We start from the raw sequence: 9,826 nt of genomic DNA on the forward strand, positions 1-9,826 counted from the left end.
ATTATAAAACTCATTATGGAATGATCGAGTTCATTTTCTAATTTGTACCATGACAAAAAAAATGGCGTTCAAACATAAAATACTAAATTACGTTTAGTATATTTATATAAATAATAATGCTCGCGTTCGATCACACGTTAAAATTCAATTTAAAAATATAATTATTTAAAAATTTTGATTTAATAATTCGTGTAATTGAATCCCACCGAGCATGAGAACGTTTCTCTTTTCCCTTTCGATGACAAAATTCTGGTACATATCCGGATGTTTTCTCATGAGATGCTGTATGAGATTAGATGTTTGTGTGACTCCCTTTTTAAACGTCATTCTTTTACCGCAACCCGCACACAATGCCTTATTTATATTTTCTTCTAATTTAAAATATTTCCATAATGGACTCTGTGCAAAATTTTGATATAAAGCAATTGAAAGTTTTGCCTTTTTATGTTTAACTGTAAACAAACAAACAAACAAAACAAACAAAACAAATTAATTCATTAATAATTTTTTTTCTTAAACCGGAAAACATTCTTCTTTGTAATTAATGAAAATTGATTTTTAATTTTTTTTTTTCAAAAATTAAATTCCAATTTATTTATAATTATAATTATTAAAATGAATTTAATCTCAAATCATTATTATTATTATTTTTTATTATTTTTTTTTTTTTTTTATATAAAAACAAATCGAATAATAATAAATTTATAATACTAATATTTTTTCATGGTAAATTATTTAATCGCAGTAAAAAAAAAAATTTTAAAATTTAAATATAAAATATCAAATCAAATAAATTTAAAAAAAAAAAAAAAAAAATATTATTAACAAAAAAATAAATAATAATAATACCTCATGATAACTCTTATCACATTAATTATTATTATCAGTCATTTATTTCTTAGCTTTTCCAAATTCAAAAAATAAATTTTCCCTATAAATAACTGATAGTTTTTCTTTTTTTTTTTTTTTTTATGGATTATTTGCACGACCGTTTGTTTACATTTAAATCTACTATCATTAACAAATTTATAGTATAAAAATTATTATTATTATTATTATTTTCTCTCGAGTATTTAAAAAACTTTATACACAAAAAACAAATAATAAAAAACAATGAGCTATTAATTAAACTCTAATTAATTCTAATTATTTAGATAACTACTCATAAAAAATAAAAAATAAAAATAAATAAAAATTCTTTTATCCATAACAACAACAGCAGCAACAACAGCAACAGCAATTTTTTTTGTTACTTATTGTAATTTTTAAACCTTTGTTTTTTTTAACGGGTTAGACTTAGTCATTTCTTCGTATGTGTTAAATAAATTATAACACAAATTTTGATTATCAAATTTTTTTTTCATCATGTACCTAGTGTAGGCATTTTCTACAGGATGTAATTTCAAATGCCTTTTCATATTACCTGTTCCCCAATTTTTTTTATTTGAAAAAATTCTCGAACATAACATGCATATAACCGTTTCGTTACATTTATTTTCAATAAAATATTTCCAAATCGGTGCTCTTCGATTACCTAAAATAAAAATGAAAAAATTTTTGTAAAATTCATTTCACATTTTATAATTTATTAAAATTATTTGAAATGAAATAATAATAATAAAAGGGTACAATAATTAATTTCTTTAAATTATATTGTTTTTTTAAAATAATAATTTACTAATAATTTCATATAAAAATACATAATTAAGTTATCGAATGTGGAATTAAGAGTTTTTCTTATTCATAGTATGCATTAAATTCACTTGTCGACACATTTCATAAATTATTTAAATCAAATTTTTACAAGTAATAAATAATAATAACTGATTTAGTTTAAAAAGAAAAATCTTTAAATGGTTTGAAAACATAAAAAACAAATATTGATTGAATAATTTTCAATTATTTAAATTTACAAATTTTTAAATATCGTCACACCTGCAAAAACTTTTCCCGATTGAAATATTTTATAAATGATTAGTTACTGTGTTAAATTATTAAAATTTAAATAAGTTATCATTATTATTATTAATACAATAAGTAATTTAAATTTTTTTCTATTTGAATATTATCGATTCGAAAGATTATGATTTTGAATTCCGATTTGTTTTTTAATACCATTTGATAGCATGGTAGTCATACATTTACTTTTCGATTATTGTTAACATTTCCAGTTTAAAGTTTCCATATTATTTTATATGTATTTAAATTATAAATTATAAAATAACTTTCTACCTCCTTTGAAAGTAACCTCAAAATAATATTCTTCTTAGTCACATATTAAATTATAAAATTTATAATCGAGTGATTGATTAAGGTCTGAAAATATTATTAATAAATGTTAAATGTTAAATAATTTTATAAAAGTACTTATCGAGCTACAACATAATTATTTAATTAAGAAAATAAAATAAAATTTAAAAAGAAAAATACTTATCTATTTGTTTTCCCAAAATCTTTTTCAAATGTTAATAAGACAGTTTATTTATTAATGCATTAGTTAAATATGATGTTAAAAATGAAAATTATTAATGATAATAAATTATTAATCGGCATGATTTAAGTTTAATAATATTAACGAGTATCTAAAAATAAATTTTAATATTATCAAAAGAATATTTATATAAAAAATAAACATGAAATATTTTAATATTTACCAATTCATTCCAAAAATTTATCATCACTGTATTGATAAGATTAAGAAAAAAAATAATAATAATAATTTTTATTAATTAATTACTCGAGTGGTAAATTCACAAAATGTATTAATATGAAAAAAGAAAAAAAGAGAATTAATGTTCACCTTAACACATTTTTAATTAGTACCTAATACTTGTCATTAAAAATATTTATCATATAAACTAATAAAAATTTTTAATGTTTTATTTTGTAAAAAAAAAGCAAATTTCTCATAATTCATTAGGTTGTAGAAAAGAAAAATTTATCAATAGTTTTATAAAAAAGAAAAATAGCAAAACATGCAGAAATATTATCGAAATCGATTAAACTAATCACAATTCAAATACACAATTTTGTTTTAAAATTTTATTAATGTGATTGTCAAAACGATTATAAAAAATTACTTACCGATATAATGTCACCATTTAATAACATACATAATTATTAAAATATAAATTTCTAAAATGATATTTTTTAAATGTAAATATAAAATAAATTAAAATTATTAGAGGAATAACAGTAGTGACATCTAAATTCGTGTATTTATGTTTATAAATAAAATTACATATATATATATATATAAATTTTTGCATTTTTTAGCGAATGAATTGTTTTTAAACACGGAAGCAAACGTTGTAAATTTTTTCGCGCCAAAAACCAGATTTTATTTATTCTAGAATGTTCAAAAAACCGTTAAACGTTAGTTTTCATTTTCGGGGTAATATTTGTGAGTTTGTGGTTTGAAATAAGTGTTAATTTGTTATTAATATATTTCGAAATGTTAAATATATTATATAATAATATAAAAACAAATAAAAGTTATATTTATAAATTGTTTTTATACAAATTTAGCAAAAAAAAAAAAAAAATCAATATGGCTTATTGGTAACACAATGAAAAAGGTTAATACTGGAAAACGGTAATTATAATTTAACACCAAATATATCGTTTTTTTTCCACATTTAATCACAATAATACATAATAATAATTACATAAAACATTTTTTTTATTGTTTCAGGTATGGGTAAGTTTTAATATCAATTATTATCACATAGTTCATAGAAAAAATGAATGTCAGTTAATGGAGGCGTTAATGAATATATGTATATATATACTGAATCAATTGTAAATTGAAATTGAAATGTAAGTAATATATATTTAATGGTTATGAGTACCTCTTAAAACCACAATTCTATCTTTTCCAAGTATACATCCAGCTTTACATTTATAACCATAATATTTAGTACAAATCCAATAAGTTTTATTTTTTAAATGTGGATTATTTCTCCTGTAAAGATATCCACCATAAAATAATTTTGGTATTCCTTTTTGTGATATTGTTATTTTAAAATCATTACTTCCATTGAGTTTATTAATCAGTTGATTGTCATCTGAAATGTAATTTTAAATGTTTTAAAACCACTAATTAAACTTTTAGGCAAACAATAATTTAAATGAAGGAATAATTTCTATTATATATATATTTTTTATATGAATAATATATATTCAGAATATATCATGAGGACTACAAATATTGTAATCACTACATTTTGTGCAAAAAATCAATCATCATCATTTTAAACCAATATTCATAAACATTCTTTATCCCTCTTTTTTTTATTTCAAATTAAAATTTTCTTTAATTTTCTTATTATTCCTCTCTCTTTCTCTCTCTCTCTCTCCCCTGCATTCAACCACATTTCCCATCAATTGTTTTTCACAATTCATATCTTTGGTTTGAAGCAGTATTATTATCATTGATTACAATTTTCTATTTTGTAATTTTATAAATATTTTCTTTTAAAATTTTTTTATCAATAACATTTATTATATATATATATATAAATAAAAACTTAAAAAATGTAGTCACATTTAACAATTAACACATGTGAAATTATATATGTGATTGCTTTCATATAAACTCAACAGAAAATAATAATAATATTTAAATAATTTTGGGGGAATTAAAACGTGCTAAATATTTTCTCAAACGTTTTAAATTTAAATTTAAATAGGGAATGGACATTTTGTTTTATTCTAGTCGGTTTGAATTTTTTTTACAATATAAAACATTTCTTATTTTTTTTACTTGTGGATGAGTGTGTAATGGATTTGTTATGTATAAGAGACCGTTAGCATTTGATATTCGTGCTCTGGCTAAACATTTAAATCTGGCATGCCAACAACATCTCCAAACTATGCTTTGTTTGCTACTTTTATTCGTCCTATATTCGAATCCGTTGTGCTGTAGTATTAATTTTCCATTATAGGTACGTCTAAATGTATAATTTGTCGTACCCATATCTTTAAAAAAATATTCTTTCGATGATTTTTCTAAATCGTATTGTAATTGGTAACCTGAAACGATTCAAAATTAAATCCCGTGTTATTTTTTCAAATTAAAAAAAAAAATTAAAACATCCGGTAAAATAATAATAATAATAATTTTTTGTTTATTAACTGTCATGAACGTACCCATTAAAAATTAGAAAAGAAATTTTTTTTTTTAAAATAATTATTTTTCTTCGTGATGCTTATGTTTAGTTAACGTGGCGTTAACGTTTACGATAATAATAATAATAATAATAATAATAATAATAATAATAAATAAATTTGTAAACGATTTAAATAAAAAAATTGTATTTGCTCGTGGTAATTGTAAATGTTGTATGCATTATCGTTGACATATATTTTAGGACTTCCGGTGACTGACTGACTTCCGGTCAGTACGATTCTAGGTACGTTAAAAATTTCAAAAAAAAAAAAAAAAAACAAGAAATAATTTTATTGATTTATTATCGATTGTAAAAAAAAATATAATAACAATCACAGATTTATTATAAAACGTTACAAAAAAAATTCGTTTGTACTTTCGATTAGTAGGCAATGATAAAAAAAATTGGTTTAAGAAAACTGGAATCAATTCCAGATTGTCACGTGATGGCATCCAGGCATTCTTTATTACCCGAAAATTTTTTTTTTGTATTCATTTTCACGTATTTTTCCTTTTCAATGCTTTCCTATATCTTTGTATGCATCTCGTGTAAGAAGCTCTTTGATCTGTGCTTTCATATTCTTCCGCAGGCAAAGCATTACGTAATATTTCTCCGGGGGTTGCACCCGAGGATTGAGCACGTGCTTTTAACTGAAACGAACATTCTAGAATATTTAAGAATGTTTTTCTTTTTTTCCCAATTTTTTAAATGATAATTTTATTACCTCCATGCTTAAAATTTTTTTTTTTATTTGTTTTTCCGATGGTTTTTCATGGTCGTGATGGGTTTTATACGGTGTCAACCATCCTGCGCTTGACATTCTACAATATGCCCGACATTTTGGATAAGAACATTGCCATCTCATTCCATCCTTACACATTCTATTTTGCGTGTACGTAAAACCATCGTATAATAACATATCCTTTCCACGTTTCGTTTTTATCATTTGATAATCAACTCCACCTAAAAATTATTAATTTTAAATCAAACCTATAGGATTTCTTTTACCTCCCCACCCCCACCCCCGACCTTTTCATCCCTTAACAACATCAATAATAATAATAACAACTACATAATAATATCAAAATCCGTTAAAACGATAACGAACGCAAACGTCGAATCAGTTCTTTTAAAAAAAAATTTTCCCTTTCGTTATTATTTTTTTTCGTAAAACAAACAAACAAATACAACAACCGACAACCACAACAACAACAACAACGACAAAATCTATTTTTACTTCTTTTTCCTCTATTTATCGAAATTTCATTTTTATACCGTTATAACTATCTCGAAACGTGTTAAAACGAGTCTTATCATAACCATTAATATTCATTTCGATTTCGATTTTCGATTATCGATTATCGATTAGGTAAAATTAAAAAAAAAAAAAAAAACATTTTATTTTTATTAAATAAATATATATATATATATTTGATAATTATAAGTTTGAATTTTTATATTATTATTAACTTACAATAATTTATTTACAAGAGACACGTGACTTTTTCTTATTATTATTATCATCATTCATTTGAAAAATCAAATTTAAAAAATGAACGATGTGGCAGGTATTAATAATAATAATAATAATATTTTAATAATAATGAACTAAAAAAAAATGATAATTTATTACTACTTATTAAAAATAATATTTTATGTATATTTATTATTATTATTATTATTATTATTATTATTATTATTATTGTTGTTACAAATTTGAAAATAATTAAATGTTAAAACATTTTTATTTACATTTTAAAACCAACTAAAAATTTTTTTTTAAAACTACTACTTTTTTTTAAAACGTACTCATATAAATTGTACTCAATAGAAAAAATTAATTATAATTAATAATAATAATAATAATAATAATATTACTTTAAAGAAACAAAAAATGATAATAATAATAATAATCATGAATGTTTTAAATGAAAAAGAAAAAAAATTGTAACTTAACCTAATTTACAAATTAACTCTAAACCAAAAAAAAAAAAATAATAATAATTAGAGAAATAGAAATAGAAAAAAATAGAGGGGGGGTGGTGGGAGTGGGAGGTGGGAGGGGATTTGACAAACTCATTTGTCGCATATGAAATTTTTATACATGTATTTAAAATTGTAAAAATCCGAGGAATCGAAAGTCCTGTTACCCATTTTAAGTATGATATTATTAAACATATCAGTTTCCCTTATCAATTCGTTTTTTTTCGTCACGTATTCCATGTAGTGTTGACGATGACCATACCTTTTCGATGCCAAATGATTTGATAACGATGTTAAATACATGTGATTCTTATATGCCAACCTTTTGTTACACAATCTGCATATGGCTTTATCTCCGTCCAATTGAAAATAATCCCATACGGGATTTGATTTTTTACTGTTAAATAATAAATTCAGTCTTTTCAATGGATCTGAAATAGAAAAAAAAAAAAAAAAAAATTTTAATTTATTAGTTTTTTTTTTTAAATAATAATAATCGTTTGGAAAAGTGCGCGTGCAGAGATAGGGAGAAATGGTGGATTTATTATTATTATTATTATTCATGGGATTTCAATACCAAAAAAAAAAAAAAGCTAAATAATATATAAGCGTGCACCAGGCAGGGTTTACAAAAGGGGTTGGTTACACATTAATTTTGTCTCCATACAAAACAAATTTAAAAGGAAAAGGAAAAATATAATAATAATAATAATAATAACAATTTAAACTTTAATTTTTTTTTTTTCTATAGACATTAAATAATAATTAAAAAAACCGTTAATAAAAAAAAAATTAAAAAAATTCTTTGTCAGGTATTTAATAGGATTTATTTAACAGTTAATTAATTTTATTATTCCAACACATAGTTGACATTAATTATTATTATTATTATTATCATTATCATTATTACTACTCTGACATTTAAAATCTCATTCGACACAACGACGACGACGACGATAATGATGATGATGTTGATTAATGCCTCATCATCGACCGTTAATATTAATCCGCGAAGAATTTAACCTTTTATTATTATTATTATTATTATTATATTACACACGTAGGTAATCAAAATATTATTATTATTATGCCGACAGAGAAAACGAGTAATTAATTGTAATATTATTTAATAAATTACTCGTAACTAACTGACGACAAACAACTTTACAAAAAAGTTTGATAAATACGTTACGCCTGCGTACATGCATATAACGCGTAATTAAATACATAAAAAACGCGAAAATAATAATAATAATAATAAAAAAGTATGACGATACATACATACATAACGGGTCGAACGCAATAAAAATAAAAAAATAATAATAATAATAATAGTAATAAACAGAAATAATTATTTTTATTAACTTAACATCAACAAACTCGTGTAAATAATAATAATAATTACAATTTATTACTCTTGATCGTTTATACTTATATACGCAACAATATATATATTATTTAATAATAATGATGATGATGATAACAATTTTATAATTTGTTGATTAATGAAAAAAAAAAAAAATGCGTATACACAATTAAAACATTTAAAGTTTTTACGATAGTAATAATAATAATAATAATATTAGCAATAGTAATCTAGTAGATCACTCCGTCAAATTTTGTATTTGTGATGAGAAAATTTAAATGTCTTTCCTTTGTTTTCTCTTACTGGTTTTTATTGACGTTATGTAATAATTTTTAGTCTCCCTGTAATTCCTCCATTTTTTTCTTTCCAACATGAATTTAGAAAATATATTCGAATGCATGCAAGCCAAATGTGATTCGGCATTTGTCGATTTGACTCCTTTTAATGTTTTACCGCATGATTTACAAACGACAAAAGTTCCGTGTATTGAAAAAAATTTCCAAATCGGTGACGATCTCAATGATTTACGTTTTATAACTGTAAATATAATAATAATGATAATAATGATATTAATAATACATAAAACGTGCACTTTAAAAATCATAAACAATATAAAACGTTTAAATTAATTTTTACTTACTACGTACAAATAATTCGTTAAAAAAAAATAAAAAATAAATAAAATTTTACACACACATTCTAAAAAAAAAAAACCGCGAAAATATTTTTAAATTTATTAAATATATACTGATAATGATAATCAATAACTTTTCAATCACTCACACACGATACTACCAATAACAAAAACAAAATAATAATAATAATAACGATTAAGGAGGATATTTTATTAATGAAATTAATATTAATAGACCTTTTGTTTATGTATATATATATATAAATATTTTACTATAAAATTTCGTTTTTTTATATATATTATTATTATTATTATTATTATAATTAAGTAAAAAAAAAAATAATAATAATATTTAATAGATACTTTTATATATTTATTATTAATAGACAGTCTATGTGAGTTTGTATGTGTGTGTTTGTTTGTTTGTTTATACGATTAAATAATTTTTTTTTTTTTTAATAATAAATTATCGATACATAAAAATAATGACGATAATAATAATAAGTTTATATAAAAATAATTAAAAAAATACATAATCGTTTAATAATTTAAAAAAAAAAATTGATAATAACAAATAATATGGCAAAAGTTAATATAATCGATAGATAAAATAGTATTAAATGTATAAAAAAATTTGTTATTTTGAACATTCAATCGATTGATCGATTAATC

General features: G+C 21.6%; 4 protein-coding genes across 4 annotated transcripts; all 4 read right to left on the reverse strand.

Moving 5' to 3' along the window:
• Positions 1-3,834: 3,834 nt before the first annotated feature.
• Phum_PHUM417030 (uncharacterized protein) lies at positions 3,835-4,978 on the reverse strand (the record flags this gene model as incomplete). Its single annotated transcript, XM_002428977.1, has 2 exons — positions 3,835-4,067; positions 4,738-4,978. 2 exons carry the CDS (start codon positions 4,976-4,978, stop codon positions 3,835-3,837), a joined length of 474 nt encoding a protein of 157 aa, XP_002429022.1.
• Positions 4,979-5,668: 690 nt separating this feature from the next.
• Positions 5,669-6,117, reverse strand: Phum_PHUM417040 (uncharacterized protein; the record flags this gene model as incomplete). Its single annotated transcript, XM_002428978.1, has 2 exons — positions 5,669-5,821; positions 5,896-6,117. The coding sequence occupies 2 exons, from the start codon at positions 6,115-6,117 to the stop codon at positions 5,669-5,671; spliced, it is 375 nt and encodes a 124-aa protein (XP_002429023.1).
• A 1,130-nt stretch (positions 6,118-7,247) lies between these two features.
• On the reverse strand, positions 7,248-7,718 carry Phum_PHUM417050 (uncharacterized protein; the record flags this gene model as incomplete). Its single annotated transcript, XM_002428979.1, has 1 exon — positions 7,248-7,718. The coding sequence occupies one exon, from the start codon at positions 7,716-7,718 to the stop codon at positions 7,248-7,250; it is 471 nt and encodes a 156-aa protein (XP_002429024.1).
• A 1,076-nt stretch (positions 7,719-8,794) lies between these two features.
• Positions 8,795-9,124, reverse strand: Phum_PHUM417060 (uncharacterized protein; the record flags this gene model as incomplete). The annotated part of the gene is made up of 1 exon (XM_002428980.1): positions 8,795-9,124. The coding sequence occupies one exon, from the start codon at positions 9,122-9,124 to the stop codon at positions 8,795-8,797; it is 330 nt and encodes a 109-aa protein (XP_002429025.1).
• Positions 9,125-9,826: the final 702 nt, after the last annotated feature.

Source organism: Pediculus humanus, genomic scaffold (genome assembly GCF_000006295.1).
Source record: "Pediculus humanus corporis 1103172108184 genomic scaffold, whole genome shotgun sequence".
Lineage (NCBI taxonomy): Eukaryota > Metazoa > Arthropoda > Insecta > Psocodea > Pediculidae > Pediculus > Pediculus humanus.